Source organism: Orbicella faveolata, unplaced genomic scaffold (genome assembly GCF_042242905.1).
Source record: "Orbicella faveolata isolate gen_17 unplaced genomic scaffold, um_ofav_v1 contig_14, whole genome shotgun sequence".
Classification (NCBI taxonomy): domain Eukaryota; kingdom Metazoa; phylum Cnidaria; class Anthozoa; order Scleractinia; family Merulinidae; genus Orbicella; species Orbicella faveolata.
The window spans coordinates 3,799,504-3,825,707 of NW_028301541.1; the positions used below are offsets into that span (position 1 = coordinate 3,799,504).

General features: G+C 39.2%; 1 protein-coding gene and 1 long non-coding RNA gene across 4 annotated transcripts; both read right to left on the reverse strand.

Annotated features, from left to right (window-relative positions):
* Positions 1-1,000: 1,000 nt before the first annotated feature.
* Positions 1,001-5,401, reverse strand: LOC110050372 (uncharacterized). 3 transcript variants are annotated; one of them, XM_089286216.1, is made up of 5 exons: positions 5,266-5,401; positions 4,906-5,046; positions 4,419-4,449; positions 3,149-3,372; positions 1,001-2,425 (listed from the first exon to the last, which is right to left on the reverse strand). In XM_089286216.1, exons 4-5 carry the CDS (start codon positions 3,354-3,356, stop codon positions 2,067-2,069), a joined length of 567 nt encoding a protein of 188 aa, XP_089142342.1. In that variant the 5' UTR covers positions 3,357-3,372; positions 4,419-4,449; positions 4,906-5,046; positions 5,266-5,401; the 3' UTR covers positions 1,001-2,066. The 3 variants fall into 3 exon arrangements, with proteins under 3 accessions (XP_089142342.1, XP_089142341.1, XP_020611950.2); XM_089286215.1 differs by having other exon boundaries at positions 4,906-5,401; XM_020756291.2 differs by lacking the exon at positions 4,419-4,449 and having other exon boundaries at positions 4,906-5,401.
* A 6,286-nt stretch (positions 5,402-11,687) lies between these two features.
* Positions 11,688-24,924, reverse strand: LOC149113667 (uncharacterized). Its single transcript, XR_016206315.1, has 3 exons — positions 24,812-24,924; positions 20,469-20,541; positions 11,688-12,399 (listed from the first exon to the last, which is right to left on the reverse strand). It is a non-coding gene; the product is annotated as an uncharacterized LOC149113667 (long non-coding RNA).
* Positions 24,925-26,204: the final 1,280 nt, after the last annotated feature.

Sequence of the window (26,204 nt, forward strand, 5' to 3'; positions counted from 1 at the left end):
TGTATCAAGCCGTTTTCTCAGAGTACAAATATCGTGAGACATTTGCAGCTATCTGTACTCGCTTCACACGTTACCTGCGGATTTTGTCTTATGCTGAACCAAGAAAGGATGATCATCTTCAGCTGAGCATACTAACACGGTCAACAATTTTCTTGTACTCGAAGTATTTTCGAAAAGGCTTTACTATTAAAGGGGCCTGCTGAACTCTTCCGCGCAAGTGTGGCGAGTTGAATATTAGACCGTCGTTCCAATAGCCTGCAGAACAGGCGGATTAGCGTGTGTCGCGTTTCGCTCTAGCGTTTCGCTATCTGCCCCGCTAATCCGCCTGTTCTGCAGGCTATCGTTCCAATTTCCAAAGTTGGGCTCTGTGACGGAGGATAATCCTTCTCCCACCGAGATCAATCTTGTGGGACCTGCCGTGAAAGTTATCGTAACTATATTCTAGAGGATATTTGTCATTTGTGGAGTGTTTTCACAGCATTGTTTTTTTGTGAGTGTCGTAGAGAAATCTGACGTTCCGGCGGGAAGTGTACAAAGCGGCTTGTTCCACACGAAGGGTCGAATGCGGGAAGAAAGTTGCAAATTATCTCGGACAGCCATGGTAAGGGGTCATTCGTGAGCTTCCAGTGTCAATAAAATGCGCAATATATATCAGCTTATATCGTGACACAAACCTCCTTATGGCAAGTCACGTACTCCTCCCCAGGGACCGCTAATCGCGACACAGGGAAAATATTTTACGTAAGCATAGTTCGGCTTTAGGGAGACGAAAAGGGCCTATTTCATCGGATCTTGTTGAATTCAAAACCGAAGTAAACTTACCCGACGAAGCAACTAATTTGATAATTTTATTTTTTTAAACCTTTAACACCACTCTCTCGACTTTTCTGCGTCCAAAAGTTATAGCTTCTGTTTCTTTGGACTGGGTCAGAAGTCCTGAGTATTAACCATTTGGTAATTCTCCCCATTTTCATATCAGCAGGTCGAGGTTGCATTGTCATTTTATTTTTTCTCAGATTTATATCTCAAATTACTTTTCTAATTTTATCATTTTAATACTTTATTTACAAAATCTCCCATGTTGTTAGATTCTAGCTAATTTTTCAGATACAAAAGGGATGAAATCTTTGAAGGTTTAATATTGAAATCCTTGGCCTTATGTTTTCTCTTAAACTAATTGGCTAATATGAGTTGTTAGTATGGTTGTACCAAATAATATAGTCTATATAAACTTTAATATGATAGATCACAAATTAATTTTCTTCTAATAAGTCTTAAACTGAACCATGCAGCGTAGCCTTAAAGGAGCTCAGGCACAGCATTCTGAGTTATTTTAGCCGCGTACAAAATTACCTTTAAATCGAAGGACACCTGAAAATAGTAGTTTACTAAGAATGAAAAGCACTAAAAAAATATTAATAAAACATAAAGGAACAATTATAGCTACGGTTGGAGAAGATTAACGTGGATTACAAGCGACGAACTTGAAAAAATTAGGCTGAACTTTTCAAGAAGTGCAAACCGTGACGTAGCACCTCTATAACTACCAGCATTACACTCACCCTTTTATGCCTCAAGCTATGACGCTAAAATCTTAGGAATTTTATCGCCATATTCTTAATATTGGGGTAGTGTAATATTTTCTTATATTTATTTGAGTTGTATATCTACTATTCTCTACTTGGTTTTTTCCCAGCGTTTGTGGGTGAAGCATTTATGTATTTTTACTGATATTTATATTTAAATATTTTTAACATATTTTATTTTTAATTGATATTTACTTACATTAGTTCTTTTCAATGTTTCGTTATTTTACTCTACTTATTGTCAAGCGTTTTATACATCAGCTTCACACGAGCCTCCAGCAACCTTGATCCCAGTTTCTCTCTCCTTTGCGTCCCTTGTCGAAATCAGGCAAAGGAGAGAGAGACAGAGAGTCTGGGATCAAGGTTGAGCCTCTGGCTCGGATCTGGAGGGCAACCTCAGCCCACGTTTTGACACTAATAGATTGATGATTTATTGATTGATTGATTGTCTCTTTGATCTTTATCACTACATCATGTTCTCTATGAGCTTAAGAGCCTTACACAAGCGATCAGAACAGCTAACGTCTCACTTTGCAGAACTGATGCTTTACTCTGTGAACGCCCGATGTAATTACATCTTCCTTTGAAACATTGTCTTTTACAATGCTTTGCTTGACACTTCATCTCACATCTACCCCCAAGACACATCTGATCGCACCTCTCCACTCCACTGGTACACTCCATAGTACAGTTTGCGCAGACCTGGTGACAAATAGCCGATGAGCACGTGATCTGAACACATTTGGCTCTCCATACACATGACTGTGAGCAGAACTGACTAGACGAACATTCCATGTTACAGTGACCGAAAAAGCACTTCTGCGAACAACCATGTCTCCCTAACGAAACAGAAGAAATACATGTTAGTTATGGCAAAGGGTTCGCCTCAAGGACTAGCAGGTGGATCAAGTGATTCTGTCATTTCCCATCAACCCCTTTTCGCTGAAAAATAACTGGAAAAGTCAAGAGAGCCCAAAATTCCGTTAAAATATGGACCAAAAACTGCTCCACCTTTACTCAATTATACCTTTCCCGAACAAGAAAGGTCCTTCTTCACTTCTCAACCCTCTTCCCCCCGCCCCCTACCCCCCTCTAAAGATTCGCCACGCAATACACTGATTTACTTTAGACCTCTGGAATCTAGCCTCGGGATTTCTTATATGCAAGAGAGGTGAGGGAAGGGAGGGTAAGCTTTCCCATCTGAAACGCTATTAGGTAGCATCCAGTGAATAGGGTCTGAATACCAGTAGCACCTTGGGGAAGGGTGCTCGTACGCGAATTAGATCTTGAGCTCGAATTACTAAATACTGAGGGTATCCCTCTTTACATAGAAAAATACTTTTACTGCTGGCAGCCAGTTTTTTCTCTAAAGGTCATTTAGACGAGTGTTTAGCCATCGCGAACGCAAAAAGGCGGTGTGGCCGTGGCCAATTAGGGATCAGAAGGCGAGAAAAGCGCGGTACGGCAGAGGAGGGAAGAAGACTAGACAAGGATGGTAAAGCCTCATAACCCCTGCTGAATTTCGAGAGGGACTGTCAACAGTCTAAAAACATCCGGCTTACCAGAACAAATCATTTTAGGACAAGAAGAGAAGAAATGGCACTTTTGTGCGCAGCTGGTGAAGGGGGAAATATCAGTCATATCACACGAGCAACTGGTCAAGTTACATGTCTTTTGACAGAGATGTTGATTGATGTTTCCTCCTTTGCATTTTTCATCCGCTTGTGATACTGTCATAAACAGAGCCACTCCTATCACCACTGCTATCATGCTTTGTAGTAAAACCCTGTAATTGTAAACATATACTCAGAGTTAAACATAGTAGCAGTTTACTTAGGCATAGAAAAAAATAGTAATAATGGAAAACCGTCAAGTTCCACGACAAATTAAAGGCCAAAACAAAATCTAGACCATTTCTTCTACATCCGTGTTCATTCAAAAACGCTTGTGGTTTTTGTGTTTGAAATGATCCCAAATTTTCGTGAAACAGACATCGGATTACGAGCTATATACTTAAAAATTTATTTTTGAATGATATTAGAACAATGGGGGGTTGACAAGGTTTACACAGAGAACGAAAAAATGCCCTTTTCTGTTTTTAGCTTCTTGGAGTTTCGCCGCGCGCAAAGGCTGGCAAAAGAAGCACTACTGTACTCTAAGGTTTACATGAAACACAAAGCCATAAGGTTGGGTTTACATAAACGACTTCAACTGCGCTGATGGGTGATGTTTTTCTCTATCAGGTGGCATGTCAGTACAACAGACATTAAATTTTATACCTCATGCTGATTCGTTGTGCCAACAATAAAGCGAAGAACGTTCTAGCAATACACACTGTTTTCAATTTGTGGACTGCAAGTAAGGTCTAATAACATTTACTGTTTTCGCAGCAAGTCCTTATTTTTTTACAACTCTGATATGGTAACCACGAATCAGAAGGAATGTTGGTCAAATATTTAATCATGTAGCATTTGAAAATACTGAAATTAGGAATAATATATTGAAAAAATCAATTTGGATTAATTTACTGCACCTACTGTAAAGAGAAAGAACTTCAAAAACGAGCGGTATCAGCAAGCTAAGTCGTGGGGTCAAAACATTATTGAACACCTACAGAGGATGTAGTACCTCTGTGATAATCATATATCCATAAGTCATTCGGCCAAAGAAGTGCCCTTCGATTCCCGCTGTTTATCGAGACCCTCTCTTTTTGATCTTTAATAATTTACAATTTATGGAGTTTCATTGCAGAGGGATCTTAAGGATAAAATAATAGTAAATAATGGAAAACTAATGATGGGATATGATGTCTAAAACGAAAAGCTAACTTACACCACAAATCGGAACCGGGGTCCAGCGTCTGCTGTTAGGATCATGAAATAAACAATGAAACAAAAACACACACATACTCATTAGCGTTACTGGAAGTTAACGTTGAAAAACACCCACGTGAATGGGCGAGCGTTATGACTTTTTCCTACTCACGCAGAAAGCATACAAGTTAAGATACATTTCGCTTTTTCTCTCCGCTTTTAAATTTTAATGTACAATAATTTAGTTGTAGGGAAGTCAATTTTTCCCCAGGTAAAAAAATCGCACGAAAACAAAATTGATAATTTACTGCCGAATCTGCAGAGTATTAAAGTAGTGTATGTAAATATTCAAAAGAAGCATAACATTCTTAAATGTCTTTAGGCTAAAACTAAAAATACTCATAATACTCTTATAAGCCTATAAGTTTGACATTTGGTTGTAACTGACTTTACTTTATAAGATCAGTTTAAAATAATTACTCAAACAGAGTGGCTTAAAAACTTACTTGTTCAAACGTTGATTGGTGCTTTTTTCGCTTCTTGTTTTCTTTTCCCACCGAAATTATTTTGATTTCACTCTTCGGCGATATAGAAGCTCATTTCGACATGTATGCCAGCGGCGGTCGCGCCCCAATATCTTGTTACTCCTGAAAAACACGGAACTTTAAATTTGTAGGTAGTGCGTTTCCTGAAAATTCAATTAGTATACATATACCTCGCGACCAACATGCATTATACGTACGATTAATTATTTAAACTGAACTTTCGTCAAAACGTCGAGAAAAACTCTATGATATAGCTTATTCGTTTTGTATGTTATCTGTTATTGGTGTTAGAATCCTTGTGGCTTAATCAATGCATCGTACTCGACAAATGTACTTGACCGACTTCATGTTTTCGTGACCTATTACAAACGCTTGCCGTTTCACACTGGGTTAATCGAGATTGGGAGACTTCACTGGGCTCTTGTTTACAGTTCCGAGGTGAAATGTCTTTGTTCAAAATTTTAGTAACAAGGTGAAAGATGATAATTATGTAAATTTACTGATTTCCTCGAAATCCCAAGGTCAAAGCGATTGTAAAAATACTAGAGCCAATCACAATAGGGTGAAAATTTTCCATGTCAAAGACAGGATTATTAATTTCTGTCGTTACACATACTCACCGACAATATCAAAGATGGCAGGAAAAATTTTAAAAATTAGAAAACGTTTTGGAATATTTTCAATGCACCAAAGAACGTCGATGTTACATGCTCCTTACATTAAAGTAACCCGGCAGCGGAGTCTCCAAACAAATTCCATTCCTTTTATTTCAAGATATTTGCCAGCAGCTTGTTACATCGATCACTTATGGAAAATTACTTTTTGTTAACTGTTGTATTTATCTGTCTCTTCGACTTATCTTTAGTGAGTTGCGGTATGTACATGGCCTGACCAAGAAAAATCTGGAACATGATAAGGGTTGCGTTTTTGTGTAAAGTTAATTGGTTATAAACTGCCGGGAATTTGGAGAAAAACTACTTGAAAACTTAAAGTGATAAATTAGGACATGGCTTTTAACATAGTGTTGAGGAAATGGAATGGTTTCTCAGAGTCAGTCATGGACTACTTCAAGACATGGGCTCTTGGTTCAAGATGATGAACTGCTCAAACGGTGTTTGTAAGCTTAGTCAACCCCCAGTGCTGTTAAATAAAGAGACTGAGGGGTCGCAAAGCCACTGCGCCAAGCAAGTAATATTTGAAAAAATATTTGCTTCTGCCTTAGTGCTCAGGTCTCCACTCCCTTAATTACACGCACGGTCCTTTTCAATCTCGCGTGGAAAGTAAGCAAGCTACTTGGGACTAGTCTGTCCTTTCCGTCCATTTGTGTTAAAAGCGTAGGCCAGGGAATTGTATGTTCTGGACCGTACAGTCAGTTCCGCGCCTTTTTATTAGTCCGTCAAGCGAGAAGCGAGAGAAAAAACGTTTGTGACAAACAAGGGGTGCGTGAAAACACAAAGCGGACGAGACGCGCCCGCATCAATCATTCTATGGATTTTTATCAGGGCTTTGCCCCGCTAAACCACCTGCTGCAGGCTTCAGAAACCACAGGAGGACCTGATGGGTGATGAGACCCACAAGACTGGTTTGTCCACAGACATGTGTTCTTTTCTAAAAGCGAGCTCGCGAGGCAAGTCGTAGGCTCGATTTCGGCCGCTCTCCTGAGTCCAGTGTTCCTGAACAGCGCGCGCTTCCTTTCCCGAACAGCGGCTGGTTATCGATCCTATTGCGAGGCAATAACGGTAATAACGACTACAAAATCGAGCAAAAAAATGCATCCATAAGCTTCTGTGAACTCGGTGGGATTATTGTGTTTCAGGAGGTTTTATCGAGTTAGAAAGAGAGAGTAGAAGGAGGGGAGGTGGAAAGCCTTTCACCGGGAGGAGTTTTACGTTTCAAAAATTTTGACTATTCCCTTGCGTAGCCTACGTGCAGCCGTACCTGCAACCCGAAGAAGAAACGTTTATCCTCGGGGGTGGGTACTGTTACACGTAGGCTACCATTTAAAGCGATACGATCTGGTGAAAATCAAACCCACGGAGTCGGAAGAAGAACACCCATTCCGCTTATGACTCCGTCGCTTACGAACTAGTGAAAACTAGATTGTCGCAGTCGGAAGTAAAAGCGGAAGAATAAGCCAATCACAATTCTCGATTCCGGGCCTTGTGATTGGCTTGTTCTTCCGCTTCTGCTTCCGACTCCGACAATCTGTTTTCACTAGATCCTGAGCGACGGAGTCGTAAACGGAATCGGAAGAAATGGAAACGTTCTGATTCTTCCGACTCCGATTCTGTCGAGATTATGACTCCACTTACGACTCCGATTTTCGATTTTCACTAGGTCGTAAGCACTCTTTCGTCTCCGACTCCGACTCCGACTACGACTTCGTCGCTAGTGAAAACCAGCCTTTTTTACGAGCACTTCCTGTGAGCGGACGCCTGGTTATATTAGCATACTTCAACGACATAGAAAATACAAATTAAGCCCTTAGATATGCACTGATCCCGAGGGAAACAGTTATATTTTCCTTCGAATCTCTATGTTTCCAGAGACGATTTAGATTCAGCCATTGCCACGTGACCATAAATCAACCAATGGGAGCGCTCGTTAATTAGATTGAACTATAAACTGTTGTTATATAACAAGGGACTGTATTTCCGCGTGCTTGGGAGTTTCTCCAATCGGGCGCCTTTCCTTTGCATTGCAGAAAATATAGTGCAGAGGTTTGCCATAAACTCAGAATTTTTGAACAGTTTGTGTTGTGATCTTTGCGCTAAAAAGTAAAGAAATTTAATGAGGTTTATAATTGACCCGCGAGTTCATTTTAAAACTTCTAGTTTGTGCGCGAGATTTTGGAGTGTTTGCTCAAAAGGAACCTCAAGAAACCCTTATCAAAACCATTGAAAAGCCAGAGTAATCAAAGAAGCCACTCAGAAATCAGACCTAACCCACGTGGGTCAGGGAGCCAATAAGAAATCAGATTTAACCCAGGTGGATAAATATGAGTCAATTTCGCGGACCTCTTTGTCCCTGAAAGTTTACTGAATAGTCTTGGATAGCGAGAGAAAGTAGGAAATATTCACAGAATTCGCAGTTAGTTTTTCTTAAACATCTTTAAGATACAGTTTTCAAACTGTTTAAATGGCTTTTTTCCATGAAATTGAGAGTCAATAGTAGTCAATGACGTAAGCTAGGAAAGCAAGTGCAACGAAGCAAGCCAATCAGCGAAGAGAAGTTAATCACGTGATGTGCGGGCGAAAAACGCGCAGCTTTCAAAATTTTCACTCCCCGCCAAACATCTAGCTTGGAGGACGTGAAACATTTCTTCCTGAAAAAGCTTGGAATTTCTCTTCTTCACCGACTTAACTGACGGTGTAACCAGCTTCAGCGACATTCTTCTAGTTACGAGAACCTTAATGGGACAAACATGTGAGTGCATTATTGTTTCAGGCTGCAAAATGTTTCAAAATAACATAACATGTTGCTCCATGCGCGAATTTGTGTTCTCCGTTTACGAGGAAGAAAACTCGTTTTTCTCCGCTCACGGACATTTCCCTTCACAGTATTTTGTGTGCCAAGTAGTTTCTCTTTAGTGACTAACTATAATTTTGTATTTGCACACAGAATTTGCCGGAGAAAATGAAAACATTGGTCCGTACACCTCCGTACACAAAATTGTAGTTGCTGTACACGCGCTCTCGCCATGTGGGATTAAAAACCATGTTGACAGCTCACAAATCGACCGGTAAACGTAATTCTCTTGTTAAACTTAAGTCAAATTAAAAAAAGTAGCTGAAATTATTTTTCTGTGCAATATTTTCTACGAAATTCCCTTGAAATTCCAGAAATGAGGAAATACTGGAGAGTTCCCGCGCGAAGCGCTACTTTTGCCGCCAAACTAAAACAGTGCCTGGTTTCCAAAATGTTTCTGATGTGGTTTTGCGTTTTTCGCGGAATTAAATTTTTTTTTCAAGCCATGGTTTTTATTAAAGGTAAATTACCTAATTTCTGTGACGAGTTAGTTATTTTACAGTCCGTTGTCGGCATTATTAAAATAGTAACTCTAGAATCATTCTCTTGAATTGTTCAATAAATAAACACATGGCGCGATTTAGCTCAACGTATTGTTTGAATTATTGTTGCTGCTTCCAAATTCCGCCAGTAAAAGGGAATCTCTTCAGAATGTCGGCATAATTAACCAAATTTTCTGTTGCACCTAAAATTCGTAAACAATGTTCTGTACTGCATGAACGCATTTTTTGGGGGCTCTTGCTGTTCAGAGATCTTGTTTTCGTTTTACTTCGCTTGCAATGCTTATTTCAGAAATTTAAATTTCTGTATAGATAATTCAGTTTAGCCTTGGCCGTTTCAGTTTTTGACTGTAATTCCGCACACTTTCTGAATATTTCAGTTGTTGCGAATTGCGCGAGACAGACATGATTTGGTAAATAGTGTTTACATGTAAGGAAAAAATAACTTGATTATCGTTCTGTGAAAAATGATGACTCCTAATAGTTGTTGAATCGAGAAATGTGCTTTTAGTTCTAGTTGCAAAGAAGAGTTACGTTTCGTGACTACAGGAGTAAACCCTTCGAAAGTTCGCGGAAAAATTTGAAACTCAAGGGTTACTAAATTAACTGCACTGTAACTTTAAAAAGCGAATTTTGGAAAATTTATTTCCCATTTGTCTAGGTGATGTTCTTTCCCACATAAAAATAAATTAAACCAATTTTAGACACATTGACAACAGATTTGTTCAATAATTTATGTAATAAATAAATTTTACCTGGAGTCACACCCTTTGCTCCTCTTGGAACTCGAAGAACTTAGTCAGTCAGTTGTTTCTAACTCTATGTGTAATGTCTTGCAATTTCTGGAGCAAACTTGTTACTACTACACCTTGTCTAGAATTCTTATCTTTTTTGTTTTAGTGTTTCTTGATCTTGGAGGAGGAAAATCCTGGATTCATCACTTCAGCACCATACAGTCCACCTGCGCAAGACCAAGCCTGACTCTGACCCGATCAACTCTGATGGGGACATTATAAGATGCAAGGATAATGGAAGGGTGTGGAAGAAGAAGTAACCTCTTCTCTTTCCTCCTTCCCATTTGTCTACTGCTACTTACGATTTACTCAGATGAGGAGAGTGGGAATGAGTCAGTTAGAAGATTCTGAAGGAAGGCTTTTTTGCATATCTAAACATATGCGGTTGGTTGGTAACATTGATTGTGGGTTGGTAGGGGAGGTTTTAAAATACTGTAAAGCTCTGGATGAACCTTAACATCAAATTTCGGCGAGAGGTCAACAAACCTCTGATTCGGCTTAACTTAATGTAGTTAGGTTAGTTAGTTGGGTCCCAAGGTTTTGGGTGGTTCCTCCCTTAAGGTTTTTCCATTGGGTTCCTTTTCAGGTTATTTCGGTCACGATTCGACTCTTCAACTCGACGCTGGGTCTACTACAAGGATTTATTCGGACAAGATTCGACTTTGTTTAACTGGACGCTGGCTCTACAATGTGGATATTTTCGGCATCCACTTCGGCTCGACATTTTCAGCACTTCGTCTCCCGCTTAGTTGCGCAATAAAGACTTTTTTTCATGTTTTACTTGATGACAGGGACTGTGATCAAGTGAAACTATTTCGACCAAAATTTTTCAAAAAACCTTTTTTTCAGTAAAACCATTTCGGTCCAAAGGTTCAACCAGACATGACTTAAAAGTAGATGGCTGGAGATTTCAGGTCATTCAGCTGAAAGGAGGAGGGCTGTTTTTGCTACTCCTATGCAGCTTAGTAGCTTGACTCTAGTTCTAGCTAACAGTTAAGGCCAGGACTACAAAGCAGTTTAGGAGGGAATATAGGGGACGATACACACACTTCAGTTTAGTTCGTTTGCATACATCTAGGCCAATTGTCTAATATCATATTTTGACAGCTTCACAACTGTCAGTCAAAATTCTGGGCCATTGTGTACATTGTAGGGTTTAAGCCAATTGTCTTGTTGTGGCAGTTTGTCAACTGTCTGCTAAATTATTACTCCAACAAACAAAAGGTTGTCAGTTTTCAAGTTTCAACAATGGCCCATACAGTTGTTTTCACTTTGAAACACTTTAGACCAATTGTCTTGACACGGCAGTTTCAGCTGCCCACCAAATTTTCATAACTTAAATCATCGCCAATCTTCTGATGAGCATGGAGAGCAGAAGGACCACTGGTGTCTAACAGCAACCCATGTAAGGTAGGGCAAGTTCTACACCCTGGCATCAGGTACGTGGTGTAACTTAAGGACGACAAACTTTGCTTTCGGATTCAACTTTCGGTTTGGCTAGTGTTCGGCTTTCGACTCAGAACACCAATTGGCGCTAATTTACAAATAAAGGCTTGGTATCGACTATAACTCATTAGCAAGCCGCTAATAACCCCCATGTACCATCCGGGGCACCCTAAGTGTTCATTTCGGGGTGTCGACATTTACTGACACAGAACACTTGAGGTTTCTTAGGATGTCAAATTTTTCACCTAGGAATGCGCGTCCCCTTAATTAGGTCCTGTGGATAATGTAGGAAACATGTAACATACTTCAAATAATAAATCCAACAAAACTGTGTCTGTGTCATTTTTTAAAACCTCATAGCTAACATTAATTTAAGGCAATTATGCACAGCATGAAGCATTGTTGTTGAACAATGCAAAAAAGGAAAAATTAAGTACTAACTATTTGCAATTTCAGGAACCAATGTTGACAAAGGTAAGTTACTTGGAATATTTATTTAATCCGCACTCAGCCCATTTTCGGGGGCATGCCCACTTTAATGTAGGATAATGTAGGAAACATGTAACATATTTAAAACAATAAATCCAACAAAACTGTGTCTCTGTGTCTTTTTTTTAACCTTAAATAGCTAACTAAAGATTAATTTAATGCAATTATGCATTGCGTGAAGCATTGTTGTTGAACAATGCAAAACAAGATTAATTAAGTACTAACCATTTGCAATTTCAGGACTTTTGACAATGGCAAGTTACTTGGTATATTTAATCCACACTGAGCCCATTTTCGGGGGCACACTTGCAACCGACTGCACATTTAAAAAAAATTGACAATAAGGTGAGTAATACATGTGTTTCTGGCCTACTTTCGGGGGCTAGCTCATTTTCGGGAGCATTATTTGTTATAACTTGAATTGTGCAGCCTAATATAGATATGTGCAAAGTGGTTCTGAGGGCAACGACATCACAGATGCGTAAGGAAGGGACTTGTGGAAAATTGGTCTAGATGAAATTAACATCTGTCAGTGTACAGGAGGATTTTGGATCATGTTTGTTTAGAAGATGGTAAGTTATACATGCATAAATATGAACATGAACATGATAACATTTATGCTCTCATTTAAGTTTCCAGGAAGCCTCGACACTACCAGTGACAACCAGTCACAAGGAAAGAGCCTCTTCAAATGTGACCTAAAGAAAAACAGGTAAAGAGACAAATAAATCATGCCATTTAGCTGCTGATGTATTTTTTTTAAAACATGGATCATGTTTAAGCAAGTTAAGAAATGAATTGTCAGTCATCATCACCATCATGTCCTTTGCCCAAACGAAAAATGAAACTTCATGAATTATCTGTCGATGAGCTTTTGAGCTGAAATTTTATTACGTGATGGTGCCATTTTTTCAAAGGCACATAAGATGATAAAAAAATTCCGAGGTCAATTGTCTGTGAAGGAAGCCAAATTATACGCCTTTATTTATGACATTTACAAATTAAATGTCTTATTTGACACCATATACTCAAGGTAGAGTGTCTGAAATGAGATCAAACTACACAGCACTTTTCACCATCAATTGTGGATACAGGAGGTCAAAAGTTTAGTTTATTTATTTTTCAATTATCATCATTACTAAACTATTGACTGTCATTTTTTACCAGGTACACGCAATTGTCTGTCGAGGAGCTCAAATCAATCATATGCCACTTATCAGCATCAAACAAACAGTGCATTTATCATTATTTCAAAACAACAGGGCCCACATTGATAACAGTTTAAAAACTGATGTGGGTACCCTGTATAAATAGTTCAATTATTTAATGTCAATTCAAATTGTTTGGAGAGGAAGACATGATCAAGGTCAATTGCCAGGAGATCAAATTAATTCAAAATTCCCAATGACATTTCCCAGCAGCAAAATATGCTGAGTGATGATAATAGTTTGTCTGAACAAAATAAAAAAAGGCCAATGATTGTCTTTAGATGCTTATAAGCCAATTGTCTGTCAAAGGGGCTCAAATTACACACCATTTTTCACTGAAAAACTGAAAAAATAGAAGGATACGATATGCCCAATTGTCTGTTGATGAGAAAAATAATGGACAACATTTTTCACCAGTATGGAAAAGACAATTGCACCAGGATAATTGTCTGTCACTTCAAAATTTGTTTAAAAAAATTGAATTCCACATGTATTACCCTCAGTGGTGTGTAGTTTTAACTTTTGCTAGGAGCAGGATAACCAGAAACAACTGGAACAACAGCCTCGAGGTCAAGCAGCCAACAACACAGATGACCTCCAGAAACATGGTCCCAATGGAGAAATGTTTCCCTGCTAAACTGGTGTTTAGGGTACTTGGAAACAGCCTGAATGCAAAGAAGTATGACACACCAACACTTGAAACAGTCAAGTCCATTTCAAAGGAACTGGTGGGGAGAAACAGACAAGGGCTCTGAAAGCAACAAGTGAGGAGATCTGAAGTGAAAGAAGTACTACACAGAACTTCTTGCTTTGATAATATGAGGGGTTGTTTGAATGCTGTGCAATCATTCCTTCACTCTGCTCTGTTTAAGAAGTCTCTCAGGATGACTTGGATGCCAATGTAGAATTATCTTTCCCCTGGTAAGCTTGGAAACCCATCAAGTGAGTCTTCACTGTCCAGCGTCTTTATTGATAGATGGGGGTCTGAGGGTGCCTCTTTGGTTGTCAGTGTGTGTTTGCCATTTGGACGTGAAATATTCTCGTGAGAGGAGTGTTGGGTTGTTTGACGGCCACTGCATTGCAGGGCCTTATTTGGACCCCTCCCTTATCCCCAATGACTTGTTTTATCGCAGTGGCCACATTCCAGGTTGCACTTGAGAAAAAGCTTTGTCATGCTAAATATATTAGTTTACTACAGTCCTCAAAATCAGAGGAGTAGACAATATGACTAATCTCAGTGTATGCCACCACTTACAAATGGCTTCTGATAAAGGATGTAGCTAGCATTTTTTGGCCCTCCAACATGGTGTGATGTTGGCACAATTCCACTTGCTGATTAACTGAGGCTGTCTACATTGGGGAAGCTGTGCAAGGGATCTTCATCCTCACCGAAGAGGGAAGTCTACAAGTCCAGTAATGTAATCATGCTTTAAACTGCCCAGGAATCGCATTTTCTTTCATGGTTTGCTTTTGTTGCCTGTATGTCCCTATCCACAGTCCATTAGACTGCAGTTAGTGAGTGATGGCCTCTAGCCATGATTTGTGCATGTACTGGTTGTACATTCAAATGAACTGACATCAATTTCCAATCCTCTGACAAAGACCTTAAACTTTAGTTTTTTAAGAGGCTCAGTAGAACAGTCCTTTTCAGGACTATCCCACCCACACAATCACAATAGATGAGTGAGACTTTTTTCAGTATACAATATTTTTTTCCCTACTGGAATACAGGTACCACGACAATCACACAAACTCCTTACTTATCATCAGAAGGACCACATTGCTAATCTGGTGATCGAGTTGACATTGAAAAATTATCAGCTCTGGACAAACAAAACCTCCACTGTGCACACTGGGGCAAAAAGTCTTTCTGTGACTCAGTCTCTGCTCTATTGATGGTATTAATGTGTACTGCATTGCGATAACTTCTAATGCATGGATACCAGGTCAGAACACTGTACTGCAGTGGCTTATGCTTGTGCAAATAATAAGCTACTGTAATATGTGAACTCTGTCTGCAATCTCAGAGGTTGCTTTAAGGCTATATCCATGGAACAATGTGATTGCACAACAACTACATCTATCTCTGTTCCCTTTTTGCTCATGGATGATGTAATTTACGTCATCCACATGAGCTTAGTAGGCAGTCCAATGGCACTCACTCACTCACTCGATTCTGATTGTAACTGGCTGTCATCCGCATCAACCCAACACACAAGGAAGTCCTCTGAGCAGGTGTTGAACTTTAAGTCTTTCTCATTGACAATGTAGAGCTTGGTTATCCTCTGGTACCAGTACCTCTTTCTGGTTGCTTTAATTTGCTGATCATCACTTTAAAAGGTGCTGCATGGCATACGGCTATCTGAGGCAAAAATTCTGCACCCCACAGGGGTGTCATACGGGCCGCGTACCAGGCAAATTGAGTGGCTGTGTGGACGATTTTGCCCACCTAGTTTGACCATCAAGCGGGAAGCTTTTCCCCACCTGTGAAAACCACTTACCCTCCTGCTGAAAACACTAATGAAATCCCTGATCCCAAGGGCTTGGCAGCATTGACAAAAGTAGCCCACTGGCAAACTACAATTGCTATGTACTTCGTGATCTTGGCTGGGTGCCCTGCCTGGGTATTTGTCTGATTCTTTAGCAAATGATGGCAAAATTAACCACCTACTCCAAGACCAAAACAATTGTGGAGACAAACAGTGACAAAAGAGCTGGAGAGCATTGGAAAACATGAGTGAGGCCAAACTGAATGGAAGCAACAGAGTCTGGTGGAGAGCCATGGTTGAAGCGCATGCTTCTTGAGGGGCAAAGAGGATTCCGACCAAGACTCCAACGATAAATCTACCTACTTCAAACCTTTATGACAACCCTGGCTTGCGCTCTATGTTCTACCACTTTAAAGGAGTTGTTATTGACTGACCACAGATCTCTGCTTGAATAGAGACTACTTGGAAAAAAACAATGTGATCATTCACATTTCTACAACAGACTGCAAAAGCTTATAATAATATTTAGCATACCAATCATTTCACAAAACAACTATGTGCAACTGCTGATTGGGAGCTTCACATGGTCCCTAACTCTTTCTGACAGATTGTAGAACTTGGTCTCCCTATGTTATCATTCACTTGTAAATTTCTATTTGCTTTGCTGATGCTTTCAATGAGTGCTTCATTGTGATGAAATCTTCCAAAAATTATGTGGATACCACGCTATAATATTGCAACCAAATAGCTTGTGCTCTGCGATGGAAAGTCAAATATTTCTCCATACTTAAATGAGCTCCTGACCACTATTTGATTCAAAGCCTTTTCTCAAAGACTACCAACAATTCACAATGCAGCTACCTCTGAACCACAGAGAGTTTTGTGCTGACACTCAACTACAGCGTGTATAGGTATGGCTTATGAAGCACGAAGCTTATTTGAAGCCACTTCCCCATGTTACATTTCGTGCTTGCTGTAATTCAGTTTAATTAAGACAACTTGGACAATGCATGATTTTCCAGATTACATTGCTCTGACTGACTCTGGCCCTGACCATTACATCATGGCAACCCTAGACTGCAATGAGCACTCAAAAGTGGAACAGCTCTGACTCATGTTTCTGCAAAAGTGGCACTACTGGAGGACGTCAGTGATCTCATTCAAGATGGCAAGGAGCTTGCTGGAGATGTCACATCCTTTAACATTAACCAAATGTGTGTCACCAAAACCTATTCTTAAGGTGGTGGAGCTACTGTAAACAATGGACCTGATGGTGGATCAGAAGATTATCTTAGACCTGTGAGGAGATCTAATGTCACTGCAAGTTAATTATAAAGATCAAGTTGCACATCTAAAAAAGAAACCAGCCTGCAAATTCAAAATGGTGCTCGTGTGTCTCAGTGACCTGGAAGACATTTGTGTTTTGTAACCAATAAATAGCAAACTTACAGCTTACTCACAACATCCTGCACATTTCCTGGGTGGAAAGATCACCGAGAAAGGAACTTTAAAAGAAAAAAAAGGCAAGATAGACACTGGATCTGCTTAATCAAATGGCAGTGAACTCTCTAACCACTGAAACATCACTGTCATAAACTGGTTTGAATTCAAAATGTCTGAATGCTTGGTAGTTGTTCATTGCTGTCTAGCTTCATGGCTAGGCTAAAAGCTATCATTAGTCTTTTGTGTCAGAGAGACAAAAGACCTGGGCACACTGTAACAGACACTACCCTGCTGCTATCATAGGAAAGTGCTCAGCTTGACCCATGATAACTGGGATCCTAATTATGCCCTGGTAAAATCTTAAGTTTTCTTCCTGGTGATTGCAAAGTTGTGAATCAAAGAGTGGGATCTTTTGTTTCCTCCAGAGCTTCTAACTTACAGTAATTCTTACTATTGACTCCCAGTCTGCATTGCTTTAAGTGGCTAACATGGAGCACCAACATGCAGAAGTAAAAAGTGGTTCCTTCTAGTTCACTTGTTATCCTCTTCATCATTGATTGCAGCATTGGCACTGCTTGATCATCTCTTCTTGCAATGAAGACTCAACCAATCACAATGTACTGAAGTCACATGTAGGATTTTGCTTTCAGTTCCGTATCTTAATTATCTGTCTCTGAAATATTAAAGGGCATCAGTGATATATCCTGGATCAGAAGCCTTTTTCGTCAAGGCTGCAGATCTTTCTTTACTGGTTCCACCCTCCAAGCTGACTTTGCTTGAAGTCATGTGATGACCATTTTCTTCATAACTTTATACTGCACACAATTCCTGGTTTACCAGTTAAAGTCAATCAAGCAATATTGCTGTGACATCACATTTACAATCTACACCTGGATACAATTTGGACTTCACGTTTGAACAACACATCAAGTAATCTTCAGTGGAATCATCTCGTGAAACCTTTCTCTACCCTATGACACCTTCCTCTATTGAAAAACCAACTTCAAAAAATATGGAATAAACTCTACCCCCAACTAGATTGTGCAATTCTGCTCTTATTCGATGTCTGCTGTAATTGCCTGCCATGACTGATCTGCACACAAGAGAGAATTTCAATTGCTTGCTCCTGTGGACTTGCAACTTGGATCTGCCCTTTTAAGGCCTCCCCTGCACTGACTTGTAATAATTTATTCCAACACTGGTTTAAACAGTGTTCACCAATATTAGCTTTCCTCCTCTCAACAGTATATCAGGCTTAACACCATTAATTAAAAGACAGAACACTCACCTGCCCCTGACATATCAAGAATTGATGATTATTTCATTCTTACAGGATTTCACTCTCACTGTTCAACCTCACAAAGAACAGTTCTACAGTTTTGTTACCTTTCAGGATGCTTAATTAAACATCCTCCTGCAAATTGGTGCTTTACAACATGCACAACTGTCCTGGAGTTTCACTTCACATATTTTAGCTCTCAAAGAGCACACAGATTTTCTCCAGCTTTATTTCCTTGCTCTCTAGGGCTTCGCTTCACCTCACCTACATGTATCTCTTTCATGACCAGTTGTCATATAAGGCCTCACTAGCGCTTGATGCTGCTGAGAACTTCAAAAAGCAAGGCATACTTTTTCCAACAGACTAGAACGAGATGGCCTTCTTGACCTGAGGTCTGGTTTTGGTTTGTTGTCTTCCAACAGTGTCTTTACATGTACATGTCCTTTCTCTCTTCACAGTGATTTAGGCTGTTGCTTGTGTACACTCTACACAGTTCTCTCTCTGACAGGAGTTTTCTGCCTCCTATATGTATTACTGAAACCCCACCTGCTGCACTATACTAATTAATTTATTCTCAACAGTTGTCTGCATGTCTCGTGAAAAATCATTCTTCTCCCGTTTTAACAGTCTAAGTTCAAATTAAAACAATATGCCATTTGAGGAAGTAAGTAACAAAATGTGTTCATGCAAGCCAACAATGGGATTCAAACCTATAACGTTTAAATTGCTGATCAAAATGCTCCACTGAGTGCTGAGCTGAAGGATCCACTGGGAGTGTTTGAGGTGACTTACACCAGCAATTGTCTTACAGGTGTATAAGATGAAAATTGTCTGACTCACAAAGTTAATGCTGTTCATAATTTTCTCCAGGTTTGGAACTGAAGTAGGTTTGTATGTAAAGACAGATCAGCCAGCAATGTGTTTAGCAAAAGTGAACATATTTTCAATTGAAAATTCAGGCTTGCATGGGATTCAAACCCATATTAGACTGCAGTCTTGTGCGCCTCCAAAGGGCAAATTTAATTACATCGTAAGCCACTTCAGGAGCAGGTCAATTACCAGATATACTTGATTTTTGAAATCGTAAAAAGGAACTGATGTTCAAGTCCTCTGGTTTTTATGCAATGACTGTTTAATTCTGACACCAAAAGAATTATGTGAAAGGAAAGGTCAAGCAAATTCTTTGAACTTGGTATGTAACAAAAGTAGGTGAGTTCTTAAAAAAGGAAAAAAAAACATTGAGGCTACAATGGGATTCAAACCCATGAAATAGGACTGCAGTTCTACTGCTCAATCAGAGCTACAAAGCTGCTGGGAGCATGTAAGATACAATCATGTCTTTGTACAATTATTCAGCACATGAAAAGATGACTACATAATAAATTATTATCAATGAAATAAATCCTAGGATGTGCACATGAACTTGGTGGTTGAAATTCATTGCAGGCCTGAATTTCAGTCATGCTACAGTTCACGTGTATGATTTATTTCATATAATTGTACTATCATGAAAAGTGATGTGTGCTATAGAGTTACAGTCCTCAGCAACCATGTGCAGCAGAAAATGTCAACCACAAGCCCATACAAAGCAATCAATTCAGACCATCAGCACCAACCAGAACAGTGGATCTGTGAGTCCATAAAGAGCAGTCAAGTCAGACCATCATCAGGACCAACCAGGACAGTGGATTGGGCAGTGGATCTGTCAGCCCATACAGAGCAGTCAAGTCAGACCATCAGGACCAACCAGGACAGTGGATCTGTCTACACAGAGCAGTCGGGACCAACTAGGACCACAGAGCTCAAGTTTGAAAGCCAGACAGGTCAGGTACAGTGTATATGTAGTCAAGAATGCTACATCGAGTTATAATGGTCAGTAATCACTTTACATTACACAAGTATAAGGCAGTACCACTACCCAAAAGGCAAAACTTGTTCCTCTCCATGTACATGTAAACAAAATGCATGTCTTAGAAGTAAATAATGTTCCTGGTCAATTATTTATTTCTTCTAAATGTCAAAACAATAAAACAAGTTGGCCTCAACATCAAAAAGGAGGAGCATAATCATAAAAGTTAGTGGCAAAAAACATTCTGCCCAAACTCGGTGCTCTGAATTGAAATATTTTGATTCACTCTAAAAGTGTTGTACAATATTGTCATCTGGAGACTACAGTAGATTATAAATGATCAGGCTTGACTAATGAATACCTGTCCAGCATTTATTGACAGTCAAAGAGATATAGAAAATGACATTAATTTCCGATTGCTTTTCTTCCACATTTTAGATCAACCATGTAAAAAGTTGTCTGAGATGCCTGCTTATAAAAGGACTTTCACTTTGTGTACCTGTCAATATGTAGCTGATCATGATGCCAAAGTCATAAGAGGTGAAAGAACACAGCAGCCCAGTCAGATCAACCTGAAAGGAATTGATGAACAAAAAGCTCCAGCTTAACTCTGGTCTTGAAGGTAAGAAATATGTAATTATATCTGACCAAATGAGAAAAAACATGTCCGCATTGGCTCAAAGACAGTCCCACCGGCCAGAAGTCCTCTGACCACCACCCCCCCCCCCCTGACTAGGGGATTGGTCCTTCGTGCATGCACGTGGCATGGACCACTCCAGCAGGGCCATGTCAAAACAGAAGCCTCAAAAGAGGTTAAACAACTGAGTAAAATGGCAGAAACACGGTCAATATCAAGGTTATTTCACAATGAAAACTAGGTCTGGCTAGCAGAGGATGTCAGTACAAGACACCCTCCCCTCCCCGCTGCCTTTGACAGCTGGCTGCCAGCAAACCACCAGGAGATAGGCCAGCACCTGGGCCATGGGCCCAGCCTGGCCTTAAAGTTACTATGGATCAACTTTTAAAATAGAAATCCTCAAAATAGTTAAAAGATTCAAAGTGCCATAAAAATAATTTTCCCCTTGAATATCAGTGACCCCAAACTTTGTCAACCATGTTGCTAATTGCTCTTTCCTTTTTTAAAGGCTGCACTCTTTTTCATGTACAGTTGAAGCCCTTTAGTATATTTTTCTTGACAAAAACAGGTCCCCTTCAAAACTAACCATCAGTAATCAATAAATAAATGTGCAAACAAGCACAGGCATAAGCTAGAGAGGATAGCAACAACATCAAGTATAAAGACACTCTCTTTCTTCTTAGGCCATGGTTAAACGTCAAAATTTACATGAGCTGGACCTAATGCAAATCATAGGACTCATGATGGAGATTCAACAACATATGAAGAGTAAGTTTGTGTTCATTTTTTTTATATTTTCCCTAAGACTGTTATGTTGTTAATGATAACCAGCCACTTTACATGGCCAGTGGCACCTGGTTTTGTTTCCCACCTACATTGTATTAAGTACTCAGTGAAAAATAAAAATTGAAAATTATAATTTATAATTATTATTGACTCTTCAAGCCATGAACATAGTTTACTTTAAATTAATTTCTAAAGTTTATGCAATTTTGTACACAGATGATTTGTTAAAATCTTTAGAATCTACAGAACCATAAATCTAATATTTCTCAAGCAAGGGAAGAAATTTATTCCTATGCAGAAACATTGTATGTGTTAAAGGCAGTCCTAGTGACACGATTTTACATCTACAGCGTGTATGTCCAAGTAATGAGTCTGAGAAACATTTATTAACTTGCAAAAGTTAGGTGTGCAGTTATTATAGTGTGATATTTTTTGGTTATTTTCAGCCAACAATCGTGGATGATTCATGCTGGAGAGGAGAAAGGCAAATCACTGGATCACACAAAGGACAAGCAACTTGATGATGAATCACGGAAGATGTCAGGAGACCATGATAATCAAGACAATGCAAAGTGTTCAGGAGGACAAGTTTATATTTAATTAATAAATCATTTATCTAGTAACATTATGTTTGTCATGGTACTTCTTTTCAGTGGACAGCATAGTCACATACAGATTTGTGTCGTGCATCAAATGAAAATTCTAATAAAATATCCCTATTTACTACAAATAATAGCAACAAAGCTATTTATTTAAAGACTTATAAATAGCTTAAAATGCTATTATTTAAAAACAACAGTCAAGCATTATTAAGAAATAGTTGCCTGATGCTATCATTAAAGAAATGATAGCTTTGAATGCAATTATTTCAAAATAATAGCTTGATGAATTTTTTTCTACTCAAAAATTATAGCTTACAGGAAGCTTTAATTTTTAAAATGGATTCTGGAAAGTTATTCTTTTTGATATAAGAATAGCTTCAGAGTTCTTACAAATTAGAAATTTCATTTGATGCTAAGACTCATGTCTGTATGTGATTAGATTTGTCCTCTGAAGAGAAGGATACTGACATGACAATTAAGCTTGTTGGCAAAATTGGACACCATTTACTGATTACATATTCAATAACTTGATTTCTGTCAGTCTGTGAATATCAAGACCATTGAAGCCAGACTTGAATTTTAAATCACAAGATTAATCATTGGAAATTCAATAGCCAGGAAACATCTGGACATCATGAACTCTTCATGATTAACTTTCAAAGCTAAGCTGATCATAACAATTAACCCTGAACAACAACTAATGCTCTTATAACTCATGGAGAGTTCTACATGTTCCAGTTTAGACTGGAAAAAAAAATTAAATCAAAAGCCTTTTTGCATGATTCAAATCTCCTTTAAAATTCAAGTCTAGCTGTTACTTAAATTAAAAATTGCTTTGCTGAAAAGAAACTTTTATGTTAACTAGCCAATGTAAAGTACATGTTCTGGTCAGCTGTTAGGCTCTAGGCTTTTTGCAATGTTAAGCAAGTTACTTTTGTCATTTAAGAGAAGTCATTATTGTTTTTTGGTAAAGAAGTAGAATCCACCATGATGCATTTTTATGTGACTAGCCTGCTACAAACGTGGAAGTTAGTTTGTGAGAACTTAAAAGTTTGGGATTTGGGATGGATTGGGGGTTTAGGGTGCCAAGGGAGATGGATTTTGGTTAGGGATAAGGGCTAAGGTTTGGGCCAGGAATTGGGCTCGGGTGGGGGTTAAGGGCAAGGGTTTGGGTTGGGGGGTTGGGGACCATTTGGGAACTTGGGACTTGAGGGTGAGGGTGAGGGATTAGGGTTTGGGTTGGGGTGAACAATTGGGGATTTGGGTGAGCGTTAGGGTATGTGGGTTGAAGTTCTCACAATCTCACTCGAGTTTTTGCAGCAAGTTACATGAATCTTTGATATGCTAGGCATGACGTTACAGAACATGTGCAAATTATCATTTATACCAGGTATCCTCGAGAGATAATTATTCTTCACTTGATGCTGACCAGTTCTGTGCATTACTTGGGATTATTTTGTTATTACTTACAATAGGTCTTAGTTTCATTCATTTATTTTTGACAGTGATTAAACAAGTACAAGTACATGTTAGAATTTTCTTAACCTTTAAACTCCAGAGGTTTAGGTGAGGTGCAGTGGTTTGGAGAATATGTTTCCAGTTTTTCTCCGGGTGAGGAGTTTTACTGGTTTTCGCATCCGGCATTTCACCACTATTTATATATTTGTGTAGATGGCAGTATTAATTAATTACAAGGTGTTTCACTTAGGATTATTAATCATAGCTTTTTTGACCTTTAAACTCCAGAGGTTCCTGGTGATGTGGAGTGGTTTGGAGAATGTTTCCAGTTTTCCTCAGATTGAGTTTTTTCTGGTTTTTTGCATCCGGCATTTCACCACTATAATATTGCATAGTTGTATTTTTCTGATTACACTGCATTTCACCTAGGATCATAGCTCTTTTGACCATAAATTAAACTCCAGAGTTTCCAGTGAGGTGTTCACAGTGGTTTGATGTTTCCAGTTTTTCTCTGATTGAGTTCTTACTGGTTTTTTGCATCTGGCTTTTCACCACTGTAGTGCTTCCGCATATTCAACACTTTCATAATTTCACCAATTTTCAATTTGCATAACATAAGCCAGAATAGTTTACACTTTACTTGTAGCAAGTTGTTAGTCACCCTTGCTACTTTTTTTTAAATCAACGAAAATGAATTAATTTTAGGATTATAAATCAATAAAATAATCATATGACATCCATGTACTATTGTTTTAGTTCTGTTTATACATTCAAAAGTTTTTCGAGGAAGCAAGACTGACCCATTTTTGTGCACACAATCTACACAGAGGTACACTGTAGCTACTGTTACATGTATATTTTATTTAAGGGTGCGTTCCTTTGAGGTGATCTGGATCAGGATCAGTAATACAAGATCACTCGGATCATGGTGCATCAAAGGAGCCGATGAATCCACTCAGGTCACGGATTCATCGGCTCCTTTGATGCAACATGATCCGAGTGATCTTGGATCACTGGTCCTCATCCGGATCACCCCAAAGGAACGCACCCGCTGCCTGCGTACTAATTTGTAGGACTTGAAGCCAAACTAGTGAGCTCGGTTTTTACTTTCTTCAGGAGTAGAATGGTAGGGACTGTTTAAGAAATAACAAATTTTTGAGCTATTGAAATCACACGAGACAAGCCGAAATCGATCAAAAGGCGAGCATAACTTCCATTATTGTAGCAAACTTATTCGTGAATCAATCACAGAAAGTAATCTTACCGGCAAAACCTTGGTGAAGAAATAATTACAAGCTACGTTCACTTAGCTTTACGAATTTATGCCGCTTTTGTTGAAATCAAACAAGTTATGCTTACCTGTGATCATAAGCTGCGATATCAGTGTACACAAATAACAAACCTATCTTGAAGCAAAGGAATAGTGAAATCGCCTAGTGAAATCATGCTAAACTCTTGCCTGTGGAGAGTGGAGCGATCAACGTTTGCGCTCAGTTCGGCCGCGCGAAAGTTGGGGAGGGGACAAACATAGCGGGTCGCGCGGCCACACAGCAAATAGTAATGTAAGCAATAGCCTCCATTAGGGCGCGAAATCGACCTTGGACATTATCTGTTCCTCGAAGCTCACAGTTTTCCTCGAGCTACCCTCTCGGAAAACTCTTTGCCTCTCGGAACAGACAATGTCCCGAACAAATATCCGAGGATGTTTTTGCGCCAAATGAAGGCTGTTATTTATATATTTTCGCGCCAGATGGAGGCTATTGTGTTTATTATCCTTCAAATATGCGCACGCGCAGTTTTGAAAACTGGCGAATATCACCCGGATATTCCCTAGCTTTAGCTGGGGCACATTCAGTCACATGACGAGTTTAGACTAATGAAGGAATCAAGTCAAGTTACGCGCGCGATGCCACTTATTACAAAAAGATTCAAGTGAAATTGCACGGGTGATGCTACTGACTACAGAGGGAATCAAGTCAAGTTACGCGCGTGATGCAGATGACTACAGGAGTCAAATAAAATCACGTGCAGTTCCAATGACTACTAAGTAAATCTACGCGCGCGATTCCACTGACTACAGAAGAAATCAAGTGAAATTACGCGCGCGATGCCACTGACTTAAGAAGAAATCAAGTGAAATTACCCGCGCGATGCCACTGTCTTTAAACAATTATTGGATAAGGTTTTTGTGATATCCAGAATAATCAAGGTCAATCCAGGTAGGAGTTATCAGTCGAAGGCTAAGGCTAATAACCCTTACAATTGTTTTATTATATATTGAACGAAAAAAAAAAATGGAAGTCATGTTTTTGCTTCTTCACTGACGGCAAGCACACAAACACAAACACAAAGCGCGCGAGCTTGACATGATACACGTTCCAAAATGGCCGCCATTTAAGTATTCTTTTGTTTACTTGCAAATTAGCCCTTTTTGCCTCGTTCTTAAACTCGAAATTCAAAAGAATATTTTCCCTTAAACGAGGCGACAAGGGCTCATTTTCAAGTAAACAAAAGAATACTAAAATGGCGGCCATTTTGGAATAACGTGTATTACCCTTAACCCTGGTCCTAACTAGCGACGCAAGCATAAGCATAAGTATAAGGATAAAAGAAGCTTATGCGCCAATGAGGACAGCCACGACATAAGCATAAGCATAAGAATATCAAAACCTTGCGTTCTTGTTATGCTTATGCTTATGCCTATGTCGCTATTGCGTCCAGTCAGGACATGTTGGCATAAGCATAAACATAA